This window comes from Trachypithecus francoisi, unplaced genomic scaffold (assembly GCF_009764315.1).
Source record: "Trachypithecus francoisi isolate TF-2019V2 unplaced genomic scaffold, Tfra_2.0 Lachesis_group0, whole genome shotgun sequence".
NCBI lineage: Eukaryota > Metazoa > Chordata > Mammalia > Primates > Cercopithecidae > Trachypithecus > Trachypithecus francoisi.
Genome location: NW_022681453.1, coordinates 26,225,448 through 26,251,673, shown reverse-complemented (window position 1 = coordinate 26,251,673; position 26,226 = coordinate 26,225,448). Strand labels below are relative to the sequence as shown.

The 26,226-nt window shown below is 46.3% G+C and overlaps 1 protein-coding gene across 1 annotated transcript in view; it reads right to left on the bottom strand.

Moving 5' to 3' along the window:
* FLNB (filamin B) overlaps positions 1 to 26,226 on the bottom strand; it is a 166,038-nt gene that overhangs the window by 86,447 nt on the left and 53,365 nt on the right. The window contains 3 exon segments of the mRNA XM_033210256.1: positions 2,545 to 2,692; positions 5,562 to 5,659; positions 7,055 to 7,303. Of these exon segments, the coding sequence (XP_033066147.1) occupies positions 2,545 to 2,692; positions 5,562 to 5,659; positions 7,055 to 7,303 (495 nt within the window).

The window sequence follows — 26,226 nt, the reverse complement described above, 5'->3', positions numbered from 1 at the left end:
GCTGGGATTACAGGCTTGAGCCACCGCGCCCGGCCAGGAAGCATAATCTTTACAGTCAGAGATTCCTCATTCCAGCCACCACCTGTGGTATACCTTAAAGAAAGTTCCCCCCACCCTTTTTTTTTTTTTTTTTGAGACGGAGTCTCGCTCTGTCGCCCAGGCTGGAATGCAGTGGCGCGATCTTGGCTCACTACAACCTCCGCCTCCCGGGTTCAAGCAATTCTCCTGCCTCAGCCTCCTGAGTAGCTGGGACTACAAGCTTGTACCACCATGCCCAGCTAATTTTTGTATTTTTAGTAGAGACGGAGTTTCACCTTGTTAGCCAGGATGGTCTCGATCTTCTGACCTGGTGATCTGCCCGCCTCAGCCTCCCAAAGTGCTGGGATTACAGGCATGAGCCACCAAACCAGGCCAAAGAAAGCACTTTTAAAGCAAGTGAGGACATGCCAACCTTCAAGTGACTGTGAATGGGAGGAGGGCTTTGAAGTCCCTAGTCCCTACATAACACCAGTGATGTCACAGACCTCACACCTCACTGCAAACAGAACCTCAAATGGTAAGGGGTTCCTTCCAGAACTATCTGCTGGTCTATATCATGCCCAAAAAGTCTGATAAGAAGACCCGGCCACTGAGGTGAGAACAGCACGTGGTCAGCACCACTGCTCTAGCCATGTGTCATCTTAAGAATAAGCTGATTGGGAGGCCGAGTCGGGCAGATCACCTGAGGCCAGGAGTTGGAGACCAGCCTGGCCAACATGGTGAAACCCCATCTCTACGAAAAATACAAAAATTAGCCAGGCATAGTGGTGGACGCCTGTAATCCCAGCAACTCGGGAGGCTGAGGCAGGAGAATTGCTTGAACCCAGGAGGCAGAGGTTGCAGTGAGCTGAGAACGTGCCACTGCACTCCAGCCTGGGCAACAGACTCTATCTCAAAAACAAACAAACAAACAAACAAACACCACTAAGCTGATACCAAGCAGGAAAATGCTTTATTCAAAGGGAACATATGTAGGGAAGGAATATCCTACAAGACACACGCCCTTAACTGTTCAGAAAGTCAGTGTCATTAAAAAAAAAAAAAAAAGTTGGGAAAATTATTTAGCATGAAAAGAGTCTAAAGAGAAATAACAAATGTAGTAAGTGAACCTTAATCAGACCTTAGTTTGTAAAACAACAACTATAAAAGACAATCTTAGGACAATAGGGAAATTCGAACACAAACAATATTAGACTATATGAAACTATTGTTAATTTTCTTACATATGGCCAACGAGTACTATGGTTATGCAAGAGGATATCCTATTCTTAGGAGAAGCTTAGTGATGTACTGAGGACAGAACTGTCATCATGCTTGCAACTTATTTTCAAATAATTCAGCAATCATACACACAAACACATATGCAAATACACACAAAGGGCAAGAGAAAACCATTAAGCTAGAATGGTAACAACTGTCAATTCTGGGAGAAGATATACAGAATATTGTGTATATAACTGTTATCCCACTGGGATAATATTTTCTTTCTTCTTTTTTTTTTTTTTTTGAGATGGAGGCTCACACACTCTGTCACCCAGGCTGGAGTGCAGTGGCATGATCTCAGCTCACTGCAACCTCTGCCTCCCGGGTTCAAGCAATTCTCCTGCCTCAGCCTCCTGAGTAGCTGGGATTACAGGTGCCGGCCACCACGCCTGGCTAATTTTTGTATTTTTCGTAGAGACGGGGTTTCACCATGTTGGCCAGGCTGGTCTCCAACTCCTGACCTCAGGTGATCCGCCTGCCTCGGCCTCCCAAAGTGCTGGGATTATAGGCGTGAACCACCGCACCCAGCCGATATTTTCTTAATTATGAAAAATGAGAAATAAAATGCACTCCTTCCCCTCCCCCATAGAAAAGGCGTTAAGTTGTATCTGGCCATGCTGATGTTTACCAGAAACCACACTTTGCAGCCATGTAACTGTTCTCTTCACAAAGCTAGTGTGCTTGAAGTCAGGTGCCAGTCACAACGCCAAACGCCTTGAAATGGCTTCTACCCACTATAATGTTATGAGCAGAACAGTGTTCTTGCAGCTGCCTCACAGTCATAAACAGGATGTCTTAGCAAGGAAGTATCTGCCAGGGGTTAACAATAGCTCCCACTCCGGCTGGAAATCTGAGGCAGTCTTAGCGTCACAGAAGGAGAAATGAATCAGCAGCCAGATGGCTCACCCCCATCACTGACTATAGTGATCTGGGGCAAGACCAAACAACCCTGACTCCCTACCCCGTGATTCCTCTTCTGAAAAATGGGAGCAACGGGCTACTGCACTAAAATCACCAAGCCGCAAACTTGCCCTTTCCATCTAAGCAGAAGGATTTCTTAAAGCCTTAGAAAAATAAGGCAGAATAAAACAGTCATAAAATGTGTTATAAAGAAGGCTGGGGTATCTTTGAGGATTACACCCATATATTTTTGTTTCCGAGAACATCACTCTTGAAGCCATGAAATCATCTCCAACACCAGAGGACACGTCTCCAACACAACATCAGAGGACCAACACTCACCTCTGCCATAGGCCCTGGCTTTCTTCGGGTTGAGTTTGGGTTTGAGAGGAGCCCCTGGCTTGAGCTTGGCTTTGGGGAACTGGGACAGGTAAGTCATAACCGAGTGCTCGTCCACATCCGGGTGAATGATTTCTTCAGGAGTGATGACCTAGGATAATGACATAGCGGATGAACACCCAGGACACATCACTTAGCAACTATTGAAGTGTTTGCAAATGCCTCTTAAATCAAGCACTACAAATATTAGGAAACTGAGTCAGCTTCTCAATTAAGTGAAATTACATTAAACCAACAGACCAACATCAGTGTTTTTAACCATTTTTGAGAAATTGCAGACCCCTTTGCAAGCTAGGGGCCCCTCTCCAAAAAATTCTGCATGTAACTTCCAAAAGTTCATTGTCTTCCCCATTCCCCAAAAGTCCATTTACTCCTCTGGTCAAAGCTTTCAAAAATGATAAAAGGATAAACTATAGCAAGTCAGGAAAATGAAGAAAGAAGCACACACAGGATGAGAGCATGTTACAAAAAAGTGCAGAGGTTAACCAGCTTTTTCCTTTCCTCATATATTCATGGTCTGTATCTGTATTAACTCTACTAATTAAAAAAGGTAAATAAAAAAAAAAAGAAACAACATGTAAATATCAGATATGTGATCTCAATATACTAGAAGCCATTAAAAAAATAGGGAAGCCAGGGGTGGTGGCTCATGACTGTAATCCCATTGCTTTAGGAGGCCGAGACAAGAGAATCACTTGAGGTCAGGAGTTTGAGACCAGCCTGGCCAACATGGTGAAACCCAATCTCCACTAAAACTACAAAAATTAGCCCGGTGTGGTGGCAGACACCTGTAATCCCAGCTACTAGAGAGGCTGAGGCAGGAGGATGGCTTGAACCCAGGAGGTAGAGGTTTCAGTGAGCCAAGATCATGCCACTGCCCTCCAGCCTGGGTGACAGAGGAGTAAGACGCCGTCTCTTAAAAAAAAAAAGTCTGGGTGCAGTGGCTCACGCATGTAATCCCAGTACTTTGGGAGGCCGAGGTGGGCGGATCATGAGGTCACGAGTTCAAGACAACCCTGGCCAACATGGTGAAACCCCATTTCTACTAAAAATACAAAATTAGCCGGGTACGGTGGCACACACCTGCGGTCCCAGCTACTCAGGAGGCTGAGGCAGGAGAATCGCTTGTACCTAGGAGAGGCGAATTGCAGTGAGCTGAGATCATGCCACTGCACTCCAGCCTGTGTGGCGGAGCAAGACTCTGTCTCAAATAAATAAATAAATAATAAATAAATAAATAAATCAATGAATGAATGAATGAATAAATAAATAGAGAGTGGGTAAATTTCTCTTGACATTCAGTTTAGGAGCAAGGCTAGACCCATCCTGGACAGGTGACCTCCCTGAAGGTGCCACCACCTCAATTTCAGTACCATCACCTGACCCAGCCCTAAACAGCATGCAGAGTCCTCCCTGCCTCCAGCAATGGTGCTAAGGAGGTAAATCACACTTCCTCGGATGAACAGAGGCTGTGTCTCATGAACCAGGTTTACCATGTGCAACGAACAACAGATGTGTCCAACTTCCCTCCCCATGTGATAAAAAGCACCAGAAAACATTCTGACCATTAGCCTGCAGGAACAAAAGAGCTACTTGGGTTTGAACAGTCGCCTTCAACACATTCCATAAAAAGTAGGATGTGTGTCGATTTGGCATTTCTTCCCGGCAGCTCCTTCAACAACTTCACCCATGCCAACATCACATGAACGTAAAAAGGAGACAGTTTAGGTTTAAGCGGAGATGAAAAACACACCACACCACTTCCTGAGTGGACGAGCCAAGAAACAAATGGGCCATGTAGGAGAGACATGACTCCAAAACCAAACCAAAGAAACAGGCATGTTGTTCTACCTTCCAAGGGACCCTGTTAAAAAATACACCGAACTCAGACCTCAATGCAGCCTATAGCGAGGCCATCAGTCCCATGGCCCTGGCTACCTGCACTCTTCCCTGGCTAGCCTTTGGACATGGGACTCATGGTGCCTAACTGTTAGAGGGAGTTTCTGGAAAGAAAACACTGGTTTTCCTCCCAGCTAGGAAGATCAGACTTCAACTAAGCAACGTGACTACTATAGATGGTATCCAAGACTTACTTGATTTCTGAGTCCTCTTGTTATATTCCTATGATAGGGTTATGGGTGATAGAGATTATTCCAGAATTTCCATTAATGGTGGATTATCCTGGCTTACATGTTTTTAAAAGTTTTAAGTCGGCTGGGCGCAGTGACTCACGCCTATAATCCCAGCATTTTGGGAGACCGAGGCGGGCAGATCATGATGTCAGGAGTTTGAGACCAGCCTGACCAACATGGTAAAATCTGTCTCTACTAAAAATACAAAATTTAGCCAGGCGCAGTGGCGTGCACCTGTAATCCCAGCTACTCAGGAGGCTGAGGCAGGAGAATTGCTTGAACCCGGGAGGTGGAGGTTGCAGTGAGCCGAGATCATACCACTGCACTCTAGCCTGGGCGACAGAGCGAGACTCCATCTCAAAAAAAAAACAAAAAAACCACCAAAAGTTTTAAGTCCTGTGACTTTTCCTAAGCTACTGGATTAAAATTACCTTTTAAAATGTAGATTGAAAAATGGTCAAATACTATCAATTTCTTATGGCTCAACCTAATAGTTAGGGTTCATATTTGTAGTCTGGGGTTTAACGGTAGCCTTCAAAATATTTAGAGAAGAAATACTAGGAAATTTGCCAGTGTGTGACAAAGAAGAGTGACATGAAAATTTCTGGATGATCTACATTAAACCAACACACTAAGATCTATAAGCACCTAAGTCAATGAGAACCTACTATTGTGGGTAAACTGAGGAAGATGAGAGCGCGTCACAAGCAATGCTCTTTTAAGTCTCAATGCCAAGAAGGTCGGGCTGCCTCCCTGACCCAGGAAGGCATCCACAGGACAAGTTAGTGGTGGGGGCAACCTCACAGGACCTGGCACACTTGTGCATACCTGTGGGACACCCAGCCAGTCATCTGCCTGCTGCATGGCTTCTCGTGCGTTATCTACAGGCTTCTGCGGGTCCCAGGATTCCCAGTCTGGGCACAGACCTATTAACAGAACACAAAAGATGCTTTTAGCATTAGCTGACCAAAGAGATTAAAGGAAACCATGTGCCTAAACTAACCCCATTTGTTCTTTTAATTCTGAGAATGATTTTTTCTTAAAATCTGAGCGAATCATATATTTAATAGGCAAAAAGTATCACAGGTATGAGAGTGCCAGGGTATAAAATATCCTCCATCACTGAGACTTCTCCTCCGGGTGCTATGTTCTTGCATGAAGATGGGGATTATCCATTCCTTGAAGGAGTGGTGTTAAAAAATAAACAAAGCTTGGGAAAAGCCTGGTGCCTTTATGCAGGAGGGATTTTTTTTTTAAACTCTATTCCTGGATATACCTAAAAAGTCTAGAGTAGCATCTTGTGTAATTCAAAAATCCACTTGCTCAAAGGCACAAACCTAGAATTATCTTAAAAGGCTTTATAAGCACAACAGGTAAAGGACTAGAGTAAAAACTCCCAGGTTTAAATTGAAAAGAGGTATCCTAAAATGTGTCCTTAAATGGAAGTTAAAAAGAGGATATTAGGAAATCAATTAATGCTACACTTTGAATTTTTCCTGGATGACACCAACTTATAGGCTCTCAAGGAAGAATGAGGCCTTCAGCCCTCCCCTACCCAACTACACTAGCTCTGCTTTGAGTATGTCAAGAACCACTAACTAACTAAATACTAATATGCCCAGTAAATACAGAATACACAGTAAATGGAAAATATGATTAATACCTTTTTTTAATTAAAATCAGCTTTAGGGGGTGTGTGTAAACTCTGGCTCTGGTCTTTCTACCCATCAGTCTAAACCCTCTAGTGGGAATAATTATAACCTTCATATACACTCAGCCACTAAGAAATAAGCAGCCCATCAAGGGTGGAAAAGGCTCCAGCTGGATCCTGACCAAGTGCTATTTCACAGTAACACAGAAAGAAAAGGGTGGAGAATGCCATATATAGTCAAACCAGTGGTTAATAAAAATGGGTACTTTCCACTCCATGGAAGTTTTTAGATTTTCATGCCAAGCCACCTAATAGGACCAAATGTTTCTCCAAATCCAACAAGAAACTGAGCACCAATGTGGGATGACACGGGATTTTGGAGTCTGGAAGCTAAACCCAAGTCTTGCTTCTAAGCACCAACTCCTTCATTGGAATTTGGATAAAAGGCTCAACTTGATGCTCAAACATGTCTATGGATATATCTAGAAGATCTGCCCTTGGAAGGGTAAACAGAGCCAGTTTTAGTTTCCTTAGCCGTTTTATAATGGGCCAAGACCTGGAGAAATACGCCAATCAAAAGCAACGATAACATTTCTGTTGAAAACCAGAATGTTTGAGACCCACACGCCCCCATCCTGGACAGATGGTTTAGGCAGCCCTGGGCACTTACCTGGAGCACAGCTGTCTACCAGGGCTCCCAGGGCTTTGCCATCTTGCCAGTTCTGGTTAAAGTTGGTGATGGGCAAGTAGGGGATCTTGTTCTGAATCCACCCCAGCAGCCTCTGCTTTGGCGTCTGCTTCTTGGCATCATCATCCCCTTCATCCTCCCACACGGGCATGGAGATGGAGTAGTGGAGGATCAGCGTCCACACCAGACCCAAGATGAGCTTCAGGTTCCCATCCACAATGGCTTTGCTATCTGCGGAGAGAGGCACAGGCTTGGTCAGTCCTTTGGGTTACACAAGTGTAAATTATGCTCCTTATATAAATGTAAATGGAGTCTTCAACTATTAGAAAACCATACTGAGATACTTAAGAGTGAAAGGATGTAATGCTGAAATTTGCTTCAAAACACTTGAGGACAAGAAGAGATGAAATATGATTCCAAAATGCTATTAACGGATGTCACTGGATCATGGGTTCATGAGCACGTAAGATACCACTGTCTCTACTTTTCTGTATGCTTAAAATTTTCCATAATAATGGCCAGGTACAGTGGCTCACTCCTGTAACCCCAGCATTTTGGGAGGCCAAGGCAGGAGGATTGCTGTGAGCTCAGGAGTTCAAGACCAGCCTGGGCAACATGGAAAGCTCCCTCTCTACCAAAAAAAAAAAAAAAAAAAAAATTAGCCAAGCATGGCAGCTCACTCCTATAGTCCCAGCTACTCAGGAAACTGAGGTTGGAGGATCGCTTGAGCCCAGGAAGCCAAAGTTGCAGAGAGCCGAGGTCACGCCACTGCACTCCAGCCTGGGCAACAGAGTGAGATGCTGTCTCAAAAACTAAAAGAAATCATTTCACAAATATAGATGATAAAAAGGAGTGACTGCCTCCCAGAGGTAACAACCTGCTAACCTGGTAGTATACAGTGTACCAGATTGTGTGTGTGTGTGTATGTGTGTATGCGTGTGTGCACGATCTGGGCTCACTGCAACCTCCGCCTCGCGGGAAATCACTGTTCACATAACCCCAGAACCGTCTTTCTCGTCAGGTACCTCTGTGCTTCCAAATTCACCAGGGTCCCTGCTACACACAGTCAGCTCTTAAACATACAGCACACCTCAGAACCTACACAACACCCATCTGATCCGCTTTCCACTCTTGCCACTCCCACCCACCATACTGCAGGCTCAAAGACTCTGGACCTCTTCGTGTGTTCTCCATCCCTTTGATGGGAAGACCTTCACCCATCCTCCTGTGGGACAACTCCTGGCTCATAATTCTGACACCAGATTCTACAGCTGGTGGCACTTCACTCCCACCAGCATTTACGTGTGAGTTCCTTGGGCTCCCACCTCACTCCAGAATTGAAACCGCTTGCTGGGGAGTGACTGAGCTGTCTGCATCTTCGTGTCTCCCCAGCCACCCGCCAAGAGCCACCTGAATGCTGGTTGAACACATGCCAAACTATACTTAATGAAACCCAACCACAACCACATGAAAAGCAACTCACATACTGATACGGGGTGCGTGGCATGCCACTCAAAACTGAAAGGGTGACAGCTTTATTTAATTAACCTGATTATTGTTATATCCTCTTGCAACAAAAGACCCTCTTTAAGAGCCCACACCCAAACCATCAGAGAGAAATCACCAGAATTTAATTAATTAATCAGAATTAATTTTGCAGTTGCAGATTCAGTCATAATAAAACTTGATCATCTAACCCGGAAAAAACAAAGAGTATCATGGAGTGGCTGGTAAGAAAAACTAATTCAAGCAATCCTCACTCAAAGTTAAGGTTCCTAAGGACTTTCTCTATAATGAACTGTATAAATAATAACTTCGAAGCAGGACTGTCTACATAATTCATGGGGCTCAGAGAAAAATGAAAATACAGAGTTCCTTGTTCAAAACTTAAGAACTTCACACCAACATCCATTTTCTACTCTCCAAATGTATCACTAACGTTTAAGCCAGGCCCCTAAATACAGGAAACAGATACAAATTCACTGTTTTCTTGTAATTTAGCTCAAGAATTGCTTTCACTACCCACTTCCTGAAATTCCCATCTTTTGCCATGTGTTGCTGTCTTTAATGGTTTGAATCTAGCTTCACACCCAGCCTCTTGCTTTTTTTAGTTTCTCTTCTTCACTCTCTTTTGCAACTATGAGTCCTGTTGATCCTGGGGAGGATAACCCGATTTTGGAACCATTTCCCAGCTCATTTCTCAGTATTACCAGAAGATACATCAAACTTAACTCCTAGGGGAGCAAGACCTGCCTGCCTCTAGACCAGTGGTTCTCAAAATTTAGCAGGTGTCAGAATCATCTGAAGGACCTGTTAAACCACAGAATGCTGGGCTCGCTTTTAAAGTTTCTGATTTAACAGGCCCAGGGGTGAAACAGGAGAATTTGAATTTCCCATAAATTCACAGGTAATGCTGATGCTCTTGGTCTGGGTCATAAGAGTAATTCTGATCATTCCATGTTCTGTTTGTTGTCTCCTTTACTGAAAGTCTTTATATCATGGGTTCTTCCTGAGTGTGGGGGAAAACCTGTGCCTTTACTCTAACCAATACAACAATGGCAGAGGTGACGGGCTGTTACTCCCATGACCATATTATGATGCATGAAACTCCACTTTAGCAGACAGGAGACAGATTCTCTTGCTGGCTGTGAGGAAACAGGCAGCCGTGTCATTAACTGCCTATGCAGAAGGCCCCGTGGCAGAGATATGAGTGTAGCCTCTAAAACCTGAGGTTAGCCTCCAAGCAACAGCTAGTAAAAAGCTGGGACCATCAGTGAGACAATCACATGGAAACGGACTCTTTTAAAAACCTGAATGAACCTGAATGAATCTGAATGAATCGGATTTTTCCTTAGTTAGGCATTCAGATGAAAACACAACCGAGACGGCACCTTCCTTGTAGTCTTGTGAGACCTGGAGCAAAGGACCTGGTCTTAAGCCATGGCTGGACTCCTGGCCCACAGAAACTGTGAGACAATAAATGAGTGTTGTTTGAAACTGCAACTCCCTACTGCCAAAAAAAAAAAAAAAATTTAAGAACGTCAAGACAGCAACAGCAGAGCAATAAACCAAGCACAGGGCCCTTCTGAGCACACAGGTCATGTGGTCATGAAGCCAGCCCTCCTTTTAAGGTCCTGTGGTCAATCAAGGAGCAATGAATGGTCTGCATAAAACTCCGGGCCCTGCACAGAACTTGGTTATCCAAGGAATTCACCCCACAGGACCAGACATTTCCTGAGCTGGAAGTCCTTGACCATGACTGAATTTTTTGGATTAGCTATCCTGTTATTTGGTTGTTGTTTTTGAAGTGCGATTGATTATGGAGTTACTACATACTGATTATCAGAAATTCCAGATCAAACAAGTTCCCATGCCAATTTCCTTTAAGTTAAAGGGAGAAGAGCAAACTTCAAAAGGGAAATAAATAAATAAATAAATGAATGAATGAATAAATAGTGGGTATACTGTCGGGGTAATGGTGGTGGCCAGGCACCCTCAAGGTATTGATCTCTTGCACCAGGAGGGACTGGATGGAGTTATGAAGTCTCATCCAGCCACCGGCATTAGTCTGCAAAACTCTAACTTTCCCAAGTTATACGTTACATGCTTTTCAAAAGCAGACTCGCAGATTTGATTCATAAACCTAACATGAAATCATTAACATGAAATCAGCTTGCTCTATTTTTACCCAGCTTACAAATGCTAGTCAAAAGGAATGAGACACAAGTCTTTTTTGAAAAGATTTTGGGGGAAATATGACCCAGTTGAAATCTGAGCCAAATTTACAAAAAATACAATGCCCAGAACTTCTGTTTCCAATCGAATTCAAGGTGGGTGTTCACATGGGAAAGCCCCCTTTGTGGTCTCATTGGGATAAATGATACCTTCCGTCTGCTATTCTAAGGAGCTACAGAGAGAGCCGTTCTCATTCCAAAACTGATTTTGACAGGTGAAGGTTCAAACGCTTCACCAAACTCTTAGAACAATAAAAAGATGGCGACTTGCCCAAAGACCTCCAGGTTCCCATCCACATGAAATAGGAGACTCCCCATGCCTCGAAAATGAAATGTTACACAGCATCACAGGGTCAACAACGTCTGACCATCACATAGATGATATGCTTTTCAGACCTCATGGTTACGCCGAGGGTAAAACGTGGAGCAGAACCTTAAGAGGAGGAAAAGGCCAGATGAGATGGAAGCCTTTCAGCAGGATTCCACGTGAGGCCCATGAGTTGCTCGAGGGCCTTTTTCGGGAATAAAATAAACCAACGCCTACCAGGTCCGCCAAACCACCTAGAATCTGCTTAGATTTCAGTGGGTTGGAATTGGGCCATGGGTTTCTCCTCCTCAAATCCAGCCAATCACAATTCCCACATAACTGGTCCTGGCTCTGGACAACCCTGACCCTCAAACCACATACATTTTCTCAAACTACTTAAAATTACTCAGTGCTGCTTATAAGTGAGCAGGGTGGGTGTTTTTTGTTTTGTTTTGTTTAATAGCTAGAAACTTGAGCTACTACAAATTCTGGGATGGAATGTTTTCATGTCACTTCTGTAAATCAGTTCTCTGGTTCTGGTGAAGGAGTATTCTGGAATGGATGCATTTATGGGGGTGGAAATCAGCTATTTTTAGGCAACCTTCAGAAGCATCTTGGAAACATCTTATTTGTGGATGAGTTCCCCAGAGGTCAGGGAGATGGTGGCCTTTTACCTCTCTACTCACATCAGGAGGGCCCAGATCCACATTACCATGTGTATGCCTACTACATTCCTGCACCAAACTATCCAGGAAGTTCCCAGAGGTCAGTTCCAGCAGCTTCTCTCCTGGTTGTTACTGATTAACCAGGGTGGTCGAGGTGGTGGCCCATGAGGAGAGGCATGGACAGACACTATTCTACATTTTTGCCCTCCTGGGAAGGAATAAGTCATCCTTTGGCCATAAGGCAGGTAGCTGCTGCGTCAGAAACAGCCAACAAAGTGACTGTAAGAATCAAGGAGAGGCCAGGCACAGTGGCTCACGCCTGTAATCTCAGCACTTTGGGAGGCCAAGGCAGGAGGATCACTTGGGGTCAGGAGTTCGAGACCAGCCTGGTCAACATGGTGAAACCCCATCTCTATTAAAAATACAAAAATTAGGTGGGCATGGTGGCGTGTGCCTGTAATCCCAGCTACTTGGGTGGCTGAGGCACAAGAATCGCTTGAACCTGGGAGCCAGAGGTTGCAGTGAGCCAAGATCGCCTCACTGCACTCCAGCCTGGGAGACAGAGGGAGACTCCATCTCAAAAAAAAAAAAAAAAAAAAGAAGCAAGGAGAGATGGGGTATGTAGGCCAGGTGGTTCATCTCTGTAATCCCAGCACTATGGGAAGCTGAGACAGGAGGATAGCTTGAGCCCAGGAGTTGAAGACCAGAGCCTGGGCAACATAGGGAGACCCTGTCTCTACAAATAATAATTAAAAAAAAAATTAGTCAGGTATGGTGGTGAATGACCATTAGTACCAACTACTTGAAAGGCTGAGGCAGGAGAATTGCTTGAACCAGGAGATCAAGGCTGCAGTGAGCCATGATCACGCCACTGCACTCCAAGATGGGCAACAGAGTAAGACTGTCTCAAAAAAAAGAAAGAGAGAGAGCCTGTCATCCCAGCACTTTGGGAGGCCAAGGGAGGCAGATCACGAGGTTGGGAGTTCGAGACCATCCTGGCCAACATGGTGAAACTCAGTCTCTACTAAAAACACAAAAATTTGCTGGGTGTGGTGGCATGTGCCTGTAGTCCCAGCTACTCTGAAGGCTGAGGCAGGAGAATCGCTTGAACCTAGGAGGCAGAGGTTGCAGAGAGCCAAGATGGCACCACTGCACTCCAGCCTGGGCGACCGAGAGAGATTCTGTCTCAAAAAGAGAGAGATGGGGTATGTACTTGACACAAGTTACCAAGCCCATAGACACTCGCACTAAGACTTGGCCATCTGGGGAACAGGATGCCATGCACTGTGCACTCTGCCCCCTCATCTCTACCACCCGGAGAGGCTGCATGGTGGAGGGGTTGCAAACACAGGCTCAGGAAGCAGGAGCTTGACTAGATACGTAAGTTTGAACAATCCATCTCTGAACCTTATTTTTCCTCATCTACCAAATAGAAATGGCCACAGTCAACTACTTCCCAGGGCTGTTATAAGGAGTAGGTAGGTTAGAGAACGCCAAGTGTCGGCCGGGCACAGTGGCTCACACTTGTAATCCTGGCACTTTGGGAGGCCGAGGCAGGTGGATCACTGAGGTCCAGAGTTCGAGACCAGCCTGGCCAACATGGTGAAACCCTGTCTCCACTAAAAATTAAAAAATTAGCAGGGCATAAGGGCAGGCGCCTGCAATTCCAGCTACTGGGGAGGCTGAGGCATGAAAATCACTTGAACCCAGGAGGCGCGGTTGCAGTGATCTGAGGTCACGCCACTGCACTCCAGCCTGGGTGACAGAACGAGACTGTCTCAAAAAAAAAGAAAAAAAAAAGAGTCAAGCACAACGCCTGTCTCACAGTTGGCTGCTTAATAATGTTCCCTCCCTTCCCTCCATCCTCATTTTCCTAATACTTAAGTACCTGCTATGTGCCAAACACTCTTCCCTAGGGCGAGACATCTATAAGACATACTCCAAGTGTTTTGTGCAAGCAACAAGAAATGAAAAGAAGTATCTTGTGAATTAACAGGTGGTTGAAATGTTCGATTTATCACTTCTCTGAGTCAAGCAATTCATTAGGGGGGCCATGACCGCCACCCCCAAGGCCCCTGCTCTCCTGTTCCAAGGGGAGGCTGACCTCTAACGCTGCAGCGAACCTGGGGCACATGAGGTCTCTGCAAGGAGGACACGTCTGAGAAAGAATTTTAGGTGGTTCTTGGTGCTACTCTGAGGGTCTTGGGCCATGCTGGCCTTCTAAACCACACAGCTCAGATGTGTCCTTCTTGCAGAGATCTCACATGCAGCACCAAGAACCACCTGAAGAACTGAACTATGGGCTGGGCACGGTGGCTCATGCCTATAGTCCCAGCACTTTGGGAAGCTGAGGCAGTCGGACCACCTGAGGTCAGGAGTTCGAGACCAGCCTGAGCAGTATGGTGAAACCCTGTCTCTACTAAAAATACAAAAATTAGCCAGGCATGGTGGTGGGTGCCTATAATCCCAGCTACTCGGGAGGCTGAGGCACAAGAATCACTTGAACCCAGGAAGCAGAGGTCACAGTGAGCCGAGATCACTCCATTGCACTCCAGCCTGGGCAACACAGTGAGACTCCATCTCAGAGAGAGAGAGAAAAAAAAAAAAGAATTGAACTACTGATATTTTATCAAACCTCCCTGAAAGAGAAAAGCAGCACGTATGGGTCAGGGGTCTGGCCTCTCCCCCCTCCCCTTTTTTTTTTTTCTGAGGCGGAGTCTCGCTCTGTCGCCCGGACTGGAGTGCAGTGGCCAGATCTCAGCTCACTGCAAGCTCCGCCTCCCGGGTTTACGCCATTCTCCTGCCTCAGCCTCCCGAGTAGCTGGGACTACAGGCGCCCGCCACCTCGCCCGGCTAGTTTTTGTATTTTTAGTAGAGATGGGGTTTCACCGTGTTAGCCAGGATGGTCTCGATCTCCTGACCTCATGATCCGCCCGTCTCGGCCTCCCAAAGTGCTGGGATTACAGGCTTGAGCCACCGCGCCCGCCCCCCCCCCTTTTTTTTAAGACAGGGTCTCAGTCATCCAGGCTAGAGTGCAATGGTACAATCTCTGCTCACTGCAACATCCGCCTCCTGGGCTCAAGCGATCCTTCCACCTAAGCCTCATGGGTAGCTGAGACTACAGGCACATGCCACCTACCTGGCTAATTTAATTTTTTATAGAGACGGGGTTTCGCCGTGTTGCCCAGGCTGGTCACAAACTGGCCCCTCCTTAACATCCCAGTTTACCTTGCCTCATGCTCACCTGGCCTGGAACTCCTTATCCATCCTCTTTCCTGACCTGGCTAATGCCTCTTCTATATCCAATTCTGCGCAAAACTAGAATAGATCCTGACTGTCTTGGCTGCTTGGGTGAGCCTACAGCAGCAGCAGCCTGTGAAGAGCTGCTGCAAGGCCACCCCACATTGAAAAGGTCAGATCTCCTGCATCCAGACCCCAGGCCAGCAGAACCTGGTGCCCACTGATAGTCCAGGTCAGTTTTGCAGTTTCTCTCCATCCTTGCCTGTTTTCTGAGCCCAGACAAACCATAGCTGAATTGTAGGCTTCAGCTGTCCAAACAAAAGGGCATTCTGAACCAAAGCGGGGACAGCTAACAGCTCTCCTCAGGTCCTCAGTCAAAACCAAGGCAGATGCAACCCATCTCCCTGGAGAGTAGGTTAACGAGGACCATGTCGGTCAGCTGTCCTGGTCAGCTGCCCAGGACCGGAGTCACATTTTCAAGTCCCACAGCCCTTCCATCCACACAGCCAATGAACTGTGCACTTTGGCTCAGGTACCCCAGAGGCCCCTGGGTAGGATGAAGGGGACCAAACTGTTTTATCTCCTCCTGCTCAGGGATTTTCTCCAGGACCTTGATCCAATAAAACGCTGCATGCCAACAAAGCAGACCCAAGACCCTGACAACTGATGTCTATCTGTGGCCTCGAAGATCCTTCATCCCCTTCTCCCTCCCAGGCATGCAGCTTCCACCTGGAAGTCAGTGGTGTGCCTGTCTTTCAAATGGGCAACAAATGGTATGAAACGAGCCACAGCTTCAGGACCTGAACAGGGGGTGTGCCTGCTTCATGCACTCTCTCCCTGATTGCCAGCCAGGAGCCCGGACAGCGCAGTTACCTGGTTTTGGCCTGCACTAGGAGAGGCCCAGCAAGGTGACGGAAGGAACCTGGGTCCCAAGATGCCCTGCCAACCTGAAGACTGAAAAAACCCACACTCTACATGCTTTCCACAACTGTTTTTGTTGTTATTGTTTTTAAGAAAATCTCTAGCCGGGCGTGGTGGCTCACGCCTGTAATCCCAGGAGATCGAGACCATCCTGGCTAAGACGGTGAAACCCCGTCTCTACTAAAAATACAAAAAATTAGCTGGGCGAGGTGGCGGGCGCCTGTAGTCCCAGCTACTCAGAGGCTGAGGCAGGAGAATGGCGGGAACCCGGGAGGCGGAGCTTGCAGTGAGCCGAGATCGCGCCACTCACTCCAGCCTGGGCGACACAGCAAGACTCCGTCTCAGGCCGGGCGCGGTGGCTCAAGCCTGTAATCCCAGCACTTTGGGAGGCCGAGGCAGGCGGATCACGAGGTCAGCAGATTGAGACTATCCTGGCTTATATGGTGAAACCCCGTCTCTACTAAAAAACACAAAAAAATAGCCAGGCGAGGTGGCGAGTGCCTGTAGTCCCAGCTACTCGGGAGTCTGAGGCAGGAGAATGGCATGAACCCAGGAGGCAGAGCTTGCAATGAGCTGAGATCCGGCCACTGCACTCCAGCCCGGGCGACAGAGCGAGACTCCATCTCAAAAAAAAAAAAAAAAAAAAAAGACTCCGTCTCAGAAAAGAAAAGAAAAGAAAACCTCTGCCCTGGCGCGGTGGCTCACACCTGTAATCCCAGCACTTTGGGAGGCTAAGGTGGGCGGATCAAGATGTCCGAAGATTGAGACACCCTATCTCTACTAAAAATACAAAATATTAGCTGGGTGTGGTGGCGGGCGCCTGTCGTCCCAGCTACTTGGGAGGCTGAGGCAGGAGAATGGTGTGAACCCGGGAGGCAGAGCTTGCAGTGAGCTGAGATCACACCACTGCACTCCAGCCTGGGTGACAGAGCAAGATTCTGTCTCAAAAAAAAAAAAAAAAAAAACCTCTGTTACAGTGGTGGTTAAACTATAATGTGGGGATGTTCTCTGGGCTTTGGAAGACCAGAAGTCACATGGGCCTATCTCCATTGGTGAGAGAAAACATAAACCACAATAAAATAAAAGTAGACAAGGGGACTAAAGTTGGCTGGATTTCCAGTTCTCTTTCTTGCTCATGAACTACTCAAAGATCACAAAGAAGGTGTTTGAATTAATTTTTATCCATCACTGTGTCAAGGGTTCGGATAAGATAGAGTTGACTTGGCAGGTCTTTTTATGTTAGTAGTTTTTCAAGGGATGATACAGTAGATCAGGAGTGCCAAGTGGTGCTAGCACACTGTGTTGAGAAGGATTCTGAGGCCACATCTGGATTCAGCAAAAAAAGGCTGCTAAAATGCATTAGAAATGTCGTCCATGAACGGGGTATGGAGAATGGAGGCAGTGAAGATTAGCAATGCCTGCCCTGGGCATGGCATGGGGGAGTGGCGGCCAGGATTTCTCCACAACAGAATTGAGTCAACATTCCCTAATCCCTGATTTGAGATTTCTACTATAGGCCCATAACACATTCCTTATGCATAACCTCAGACTTCAAATTCCCTACTTTGCCAACTATTCCTTCTGTTCTCTCTCACTTGCTGGACAATTTTTGCCTCAAATATTTGGAACGAATCACTTCATAAATACCTTATTTTTATTTTGGGATAGAGAGTGTGGTGAACTTTCAGCTCATAGAATCTATGACGGTGTACTGCTTCATAAATTATCCCAGATACCCTATTTCTGGTTAACAGGAATCGCTGTATTTAAAAGTTCCATTTTCATCACCCAATGCCTTTATTTTCAATGCCACTTTTGAAAAGGTAAAATTTTGAGAATTACTTGATATCCAACAACAAAGCCACCCATGATAAATGAGATGGGTCTGCTAAAGGGCCTAGGATATAGTAACTATCTTACCACTTTCTATCACTGGAAAATCCTTTAAAAGTTAAAACCAGGATTCTAACCTCTTGTTAGAAAGGTTAAAGAAGGAAAACAAAGAAGCAGGGTGTGGTGGCTCACGCCTGTAATCCCAGCATTTTGGGAGGCCAAGGCAGGTGGATTACCTGAGGTCAGGAGTTCGAGACCAACCTGGTCAACAGGGTGAAACCCCGTTTCTACTAAAAATACAAAAATTAGTCAGGCATGGTGGCGGGCGCCTGTAATCCCAGCTACTCAGAAGGCCCAGGCAGGAGAATAGCTTGAACCCAGGAGGTAGAGGTTGCGGTGAGCCGAGATTTCGCCATTGCACTCTTGTTGCCACTGGGCAACAAGAGCAAAACTCTGTCTCAAAAAAAAAAAAAAAAAAAAGATTAAAGAAGATGAAAAAAAGGATAGACACTTCAAAATGGTCAAAATAATTGCGTTCTAAACTAAGTTTTAGACCTCAAAGCAACAGGTCCCTATACAAACTCATTCTGTTGCTGCCACACAGTTCCCCTGGACAACTGACAGTTCAAGGCCCCCAAGGATGCCTGGGCATGAGCAGGAGTGGAGGAGCTCAGAGCTCAGCCCCTAAGAGGCTCAGGTTAAAGCCCAGCATGAGCTCCGGAGGCCTCAGCCTGATGGCGGTCTGTGTCTCGCTCACAGCTTCCAGCTACAACTGCTCGGCAAACATTTCCAGCTGAAATAATAAATGCGGGCTGTGAATGGAGGTCCTCATGACCCTTTGACTCCAGCTCAGTTTGTCATGTGGTGAGGCCACCTCACCTGAAACACAGCCCAGGCTCCTGTGAGCTCAGCCAGGCCCACCCTGGGGCTGTGTACGCCACAGGGAATCCCTCGAGGAAAGGAGTGATAGGTGAAGGCAGGGGGAACCATGCCTGGGAAAGACTCCTAAGCACCTCTTCTCCTTTAGATCTACAGCAACCAAAATACAACAGCAGCTCGTTCTCTTCCACCCCCTCTCCTGGGCCAGGCCCCATGCCACTTGCATCACCTTGTGCAATCCTCACAATGACCCTGTGAGGGTGGCTTTTAGGGCTAATCCCATTTTACAGATGACATAACAGAGGCCCACAGAGGTGAAGCCAACTGCCAAAAGTGACAAAGGGGGAGAATCTAGATGGAAACTCACTTCTCTGTGTTGCCAAAGCCCAAACTCCTACTCTTGCTACTTCCCTGAATCTACATCATCTCCTAACAACTTGATAAAGTGAGCTCAGTTACAACTCCCATTTTGGAGATGAGGAGACTGAGTGCAGAGAAGTGATCCACCCATATGCTGTGCTTGGGAGGTAAGCCAGGCTTCTCTGCCCCCCAGGGCAGGGCCTCTGAATTTCCACCTGCCCCAATCATTCCCACGATGCCCACACTGCCGAGGCTCTCATGGAAAAACATGGTGGGCAGGTAGCGTATGAACCATATAAACACAGGGCACAGGAGGCACAGAGAGCACAGTCCCTTTGTCTCAGCCATGACTGACTCAGTCTCTACTACACCCTGAGAACTGGGGATTTCTTTTTTTTTTTTTTTTTTTTTTGTTTTTTGAGACAGGGTCTAGTGTCTTGCTCTGTCACCCAAGCTGGAGTGCAGTGGCACAATCACGGCTCACTGCAGTATCAACCATCAACCTCCAAGTCTCAAGCAATCCTCCCACCTCAGCCTCTTAAGTAGCTGGGACCACAGACACCTGCCACAACACCTGGCTTGTGTGTGTGTGTGTGGTGGGGGGAGACAAGGTTTTGCCATGTTGCCCAGGCTAGTCTTGAACTCCTCAACTCAAGCAATCTGCCCACACTGGCTTCTCAATCCCCAGTTCCGCGCTGGCGTGAGCCACCGCGCCCGGCCGGAACTGGGGATTCTAATGATAATGGGCTGTCCCTCCATTCAAGAGGTCCCCTATGCATGCCTCACTGCTTGGCACAGAGCTATTCTCAGATAACTCCTTGAGGGAATCAGGGAACTTGAGAGAAGATGCAGCTCTGCTCTTATTTGCCCAAACCTATCAGCCTGCGTGTTTGCCAGAAAACAGAAATTAGAGTTACTCATATAGTACTTGAAGATTCAATTTGCTCTATTTTTCTTTTCTCATATTCAATAAATATTTCCTAACTACCAGCCAGGTACAGTGGCTCATGCCTATAATCCCAGCACTTTAGGAGGCCAAGGTGGGTAGATCACCTGAAATCAGGAGTTTGAGACCAGCCTGGTGAAACTCAGGAGTTTGAGACCAGCCATGGTGAAACCCTATCTCTACTAAAAATACAAAAATTAGCTGGGCGTGGTGGTGAGTACCTATAGTCCCAGTTATTCGGGAGGCTGAGGCAGGAGAATTGCTTGAACCCGGGAGGTGGAGGTTGCAGTGAGCCAAGATCGCACCACTGCACTCCAGCCTAGGTGACAAGAGTGAGACTCCATCTCAAAAATTATATACATATTTTCTAACTGCCTACTGAGCTCCCAGCTCTGTGCTGAATACCAATTATACTTTTAAATGAGAAAGTTAAATTGGCTTTAAAAAACTCCACAAAGAGATAACAGCATTATTATAATGAAAACCAGTGTCCACAGGGCAAGACATTGAGGGCCTTTTAAAGGAAGGAAAAAAAAAAACCTTTTGGCTTTCTGTCCCTCATACTAGGCTATGTTTCCTGAGAGTTTTTTCCCCCTTTTATGAAAAAAAGTTCATGATAATAATAAATAGGATAGGTATTTATCCTTTAATTGCAAACTTATAAAAGTTGAGCTTTGTTACAAAGTCAGATCGAGGTGGCTTCTTTGGTTTGAAAGAGAAGAAATCCGCTTCCATTTTTCCCCTGTAACTCACTGCAGGTTACAACTCATGTAAGTCTGTTATAGAGATGGCAGCCTGCCCAAAGATTGTGAAGTCATAAAAGGAACAAAACTCCTAATTTAAAGTCTTGAGTAGGAACCAAGCTGAGGAAAATTCCAAATAATTTATAACTGCTGGCTCTGACCATCACCACAGAAAGGGGAGGAAGCCACAAGAAAGGAGGCCCTCAGAGGACAGATAGGGGGAACTCTGCCTGCTTTACCTACACTGACACTTTCTGGATGGTTCCTCCCTGTGCCCTGTCTTTAGCTCAGCTGACGGCTCAACTTTATATCCCCAAATCTGGACCTTTCAGCCCACAATTACGTGAGGAGGCCTCCGAGCACACGTCCCACCCAATCCCAACAGAGCTCTCTGCAAAGAACTCTCTCAGCCCAGGGACCGACCTCTTTCTTACGGGTGGAATTCCATGCCACCAACATCCACAGTAAAAAGCATGGTGCAGGAATGGGTGGAACCCACTCAAAGAAAGGGCAGGTCGCTGGCTGAAGTAACTGGTGGCCAAGTCACCCAGGAGTCAGGGGCATTAAGTCAGTCAGTGATGGGGCAGCTAGAAGTTCAGACGTCCTGCTGGGGCGTCAGAGAAGCCTGGTTCACCTCCCAAGCACAGTGACTTACTAGCTGTGTGACCGAGTGGGTTGAGTGCCTGTGCCTAGTCTCCTCATCTGCAGAATGAGAGTCGGAACTGCCTTGCCTCATCAGGCTGCGGTGATACGATGGAGTAAAGCAAGCAAGCAGCACTGCTGCTGATCATCCCATCAAATTCATGGGGGCTACTGCAACCACTGTTATTATTGTCATAGTATTATAACACACACAAGTGTGGGAGCTAAGGGTGCCTCCCCATTGGCATTGTGAAAAGGATTCAAGCCATTCATTTCTTGTTCAAGACTGTTCAGAGCCCAATGCCCTAGAATTCTACCTTCCAGCACAGATGAGCATTCCATCTGTTAATGACCACAAGAGCTGTCCCTAATGGGACACAGGATTAAGCCTGATAGAATCAAGATGTTTCTTGCTCGGTGAGCTGCTGAATGAACTGGCAGTGTGCTCCAGTGTGCAGGCCACCGCAACTCCTCCCGCAGATTCCCGGGCAGTCTGCAGCGGCCAGGCTGGGCCACTGCTGACACAAAATTAAACACAAGGTCCATAAATTCAATTTGAAGTTCCCTAACATTATTTCTTTTTCTAATGGGAGATGGGGGAGGTTTTGATATTAAAGTGATCTTTAGCCATTAAAGCAGTTCATTGCAAGATAACTGGGGGGGGGGGGGGGGGGGGACGACGACAACTGAAAACAAATGCCTCCCTGATATTAAGTGGTTAAATAAACTTTACGTTCAAGCAAGAGGAAAACAGGCTGCTGTGAAAAAGAATAAGAAAGGTTTGTTTGTTCCAATATGAACAGGCTTCTATGTTCATAATTAAGGCAAGGGGATAATTTGTAGAAAAGTATAAACTGTACAATCCTGTTTTTCAAAAGTCATGACTGCATCTGAACAGAAAGATCTGGAAGCATGAACACCAAACTGTCCTCACTGGCTCCTTCTAGGAAGAAAACTAAGAAGCCGATGGTGGAAGATGGGCTTTCATTTTATTGTTGTTATTTATTCTGCATTGCTTGAATTTTTGTTTGTTTGCTTTTGTTTTTAAATGGAGTCTCACTCTGTCACCCAGGCTGGAGTGCAGTGGCACCATTTCGGCTCGCTGCAACCTCCACCTCCCAGGTTCAAGTGATTCTCCCACTTCAGCCTCCCAAGTAGCTGGGATTACAGGCACCCACCATCATGCCCAGCTAATTTTTGTGCTTTTGTAGAGACAGGGTTTCACCATGTTGGCCAGGCTGGTCTTAAATTCCTGACCTCAGGTGATCTGCCACCTCGGCCTCCCAAAATGTTGGGATTACAGGCGTGAGACACCATGCCCAGTCCAAAAAAAATTTGAATTTTTATAATTTAAACTACATATGTTACCTTTTTTTTTTTTTTTTCTGGAGGCCAGGGGGAGACAGGGTCTCACTTTGTCACCTAGGCTGGGGTGCAGTGGGGCAATCACAGCTCACTGCAACCTTGACCTCTGAGGATCAGGCTCCCAACTCAGCTTCCTGAGTAGCTGGGACATTCGGGTCCCGAGTAGCTGGGATGGTCACCACCATGCCTGGATAATTTTCATAATTTTTGTAGAGACAGGATTTCGCCAGGTTTCCCAGGCTGGTCTTAAACTCCCGGGCTCAAGCGATCCTCCCATCTCGGCCTCCCAAGTGCTGGGATTATAGGAATCAGCCACCATGCCCTACCCATCTGTTGCTTTTATAATAAATCTTGACATACACCACCAAAAAAAGAAACATAGTAATATACATATGAAGAAATCTTCATCTTAACAAAATTGTTTGTCAGGATCTATAGGTACTAATGTGGGAAAATCAACAGGTATTATGAAATGATAAAAGCAATGTGTATGGCAGGTTCAAATTTGAGTACAGGGTACTACAGAAATCATATAATTGAATTCATCTATGTACAGACTGTCTCTGGACAAGACAAAAAATTATTCCCGGACTGCGCAGTTGCTTCTGGGAAGAGCAGCAAGGAATGGAGGTGAGGCGGGGTAGTAGGGTGATGGCCTTTCACCTGTTTGTTTAAACAGCTAGTGCAATGTTACCTATCAGCAAAGGAATACCTGGAGACTCTCTGGGTTTGGCTGATTGTCTTGCTGACGCTCCTTGGCTCAGCTTTCTCAGTGGCCATCCAAATGCCTTCCATTCCTCACCAGACACACCCGTCCTGGACAAGCAATCTCCCAGCCTCAGGAGATGGACTTTGCCATTTCCAAACAGCTTGCCAGAGGAGTAGATGTTGAAGATTACATTGCAAAGATGGAGTCATTTGGTTGCCTTTGGGCATGTTTTTCTTTTCTTTTCTTTCTTTTTTTTTTTTTTTTTTGAGACAAGGTCTTGCTCCGTTACCCAGGCTGGCCTCAAGCAATACTCCTGGCCTTAGCCTTCCATGTAGCTGGGACTACAGGGATGTGTGCCACCACACCCAGCTAATTTTTTGGGTCAGCCAGGCACGGCAGCTCACGCCTATAATCCTAGCACTTTGGGAGACCAAGGTGGGAGGGTCACCTGCGATCAGGAGTTCGAGACCAGCCTGGCCAACATGACAAAATGCCATCTCTACTAAAAACACAAAAATTCTCTGGGCATGATGGCACATGCCTGTAATCCCAGCTACTTAGGAGGCTGAGGCAGGAGAATCGCTTGAACCTGGGAGGTGGAGGTTGCAGTGAGCTGAGATTGCACCACTGCGTTCCAGTCTGGGCAACACAGAGAGACTCCATCTCAAAAAACAAAAGAGAGGGGTTCTCACCATGTTGCCCAGGCTGATCTCAAACTCTTGGGCTCAAGCAATGCTCCCACCTTGGCCTCCCAAAGTGCTGGGACTACAGGCGTGAGCCACCACACCCAGCCTTGGGCATGTTTTTCAAGCCACCAAAAAACAAAAACAAAAACAAAAAAACACTCACCTTCCTAACTCCCTTGTGCCCCGTTCACTTGCACCCTAAAGAGAGCCTGTCCATTATGCAGAGGTCCGATCTCCCAGTGAGAGGTGAAGCCCGAGGGCCTGGTCCCGTGCAGTTACCCCCTTGAATCCTCACAGCTGCTTTAAGAGGAACTGCTGTTGGCTCCATTTTCCAGATTAAGAAAAATAATGAATAGGTCAATTAAACCCAAAGTCACAGAGTTGATAAGCAGCAGAGCAGGAATCTGAACCCAGGCCATGACTCTGGAATCCACTGTTGGCCATTTCACCCTGGAGACCCAAATGAGAGGACACAGGAAGATGCCCAAACAAGGACACAATGGTGTAACGAAGGCTTTAAAAACTCAGAACCAAGGAGGGGGAAAATGCTGAGGGTTACATCATCCTCCTAAAAGAGATTTATCACTGTGCCCCTGAACTCTGGCCCATGATAAACGGTCGTAGCAGTAAGATAAACAGACCAAGTAACCAGCAGATCGGCTTTGCTGCTAAAAGGGGAACACATTCTAACATTCCTGAGGCACACTGTCCAAGGGCAGGGCAGGCGAGCAACACACGATGAATATCCAAGGCATCACCCCATCCACCAGCTGCTGCCGTGGCTGGAAACGCAGTCCACAGTCAGGGCTCTTTATGACCAGCTCATCTAAACAGTCTGCGCCTGAGTCAGAAGCTGCTTCCCGGCTCAACAAGAACCCCAGCTGCAATGTCTACATCTCAGAGCAGCTCTGCCTGAACCTAGCTCTGAAAAGCTAGGTCCAGCATCCCCCTAGACCACACTCACAGACCAGGCTCTCTCCTCTTACCACCTGGCTCATTTACTAAAGTTTTTCCTTCACTCATGTTTTCTTTTTTCCTTAGCTTCAGTAATTATGTCCTGGCAATTACAGGTTTGATACATTTGTTGCATTTTATAAATACATGAAAAATACATGTTAGAATTTTCATATGTGTAACATGAGTATCATCTTCAGTACCACCTCTTAGAAAAGACTACTAGATGTTAGCTGGTTTTTCCAGAAAAAGGGTTTCAGTGTCCAAACAACTGGAGGCACACTAGACTAAACAATTTTTTAACTGCTGCAGGACTTCTCAGAGCCTTTAACATGCCAGTGTACACTGACAATCTCAAAGAGAGGGCTACGGTGACACAGGGAATTTGCCAACACTATTGGACTAGGGGATGTTTAAAAGTTTTATCTCAAAGAGACTAATGTTCTCCAGAAGGCAGTTTGGGTAAGTCCACTTTAAACTGCTCTTCAGATCCTCTACAAACAAGTCTTCCAAACATTCCCAGAGGCTGGGAGGTTACATTCTATAAAACTGGCAGGAGTGAGGATGAGACACAGGCAATAAACACACAAAAAAAAGAAGACAGGAAATAAGGAGTTGGAGCTTTCTCTAATCTACAACTTTCTGTGGCAGTGATTAAGAAATTAGAAACTTGCTATTTGGATTCAAGAAGTTTTGCAGATAAAGGACAATAAAAAGCAGTTTTCAAAACGTTGTCCCTAATTAAGGATGCTAAAGGGAAGCACACCCTTTTGCACAATCCTTAGCCACAGTGTTTATGAAATTCTGGTGACAACCAACTCACTTAAAAACCACATTAAGGAACATCTTATTGTTTCAGTGCAAACTGTAATTCTTAAACAACAGGCGATGATTTTGAGGAATTTGGGCTAAAACCAGCTTCTCCTCCTTTCTAGGTTTCCTTTAGAGCTTCTAATGGCAATATTTTGTCTGTGATGAAGATTTAGACAAGTAGGAAGATGCAGGGATGGAGCCCCATAATTTGGCCCACTGTTTACATCAGTAGAAAGAGAGGGAGTCGGCCGGGCGTGGTGGCTCAAGCCTGTAATCCCAGCACTTTGGGAGGCCAAGACGGGCGGATCACGAGGTCAGGAGATCGAGACCATCCTGGCTAACATGATGAAACCCCGT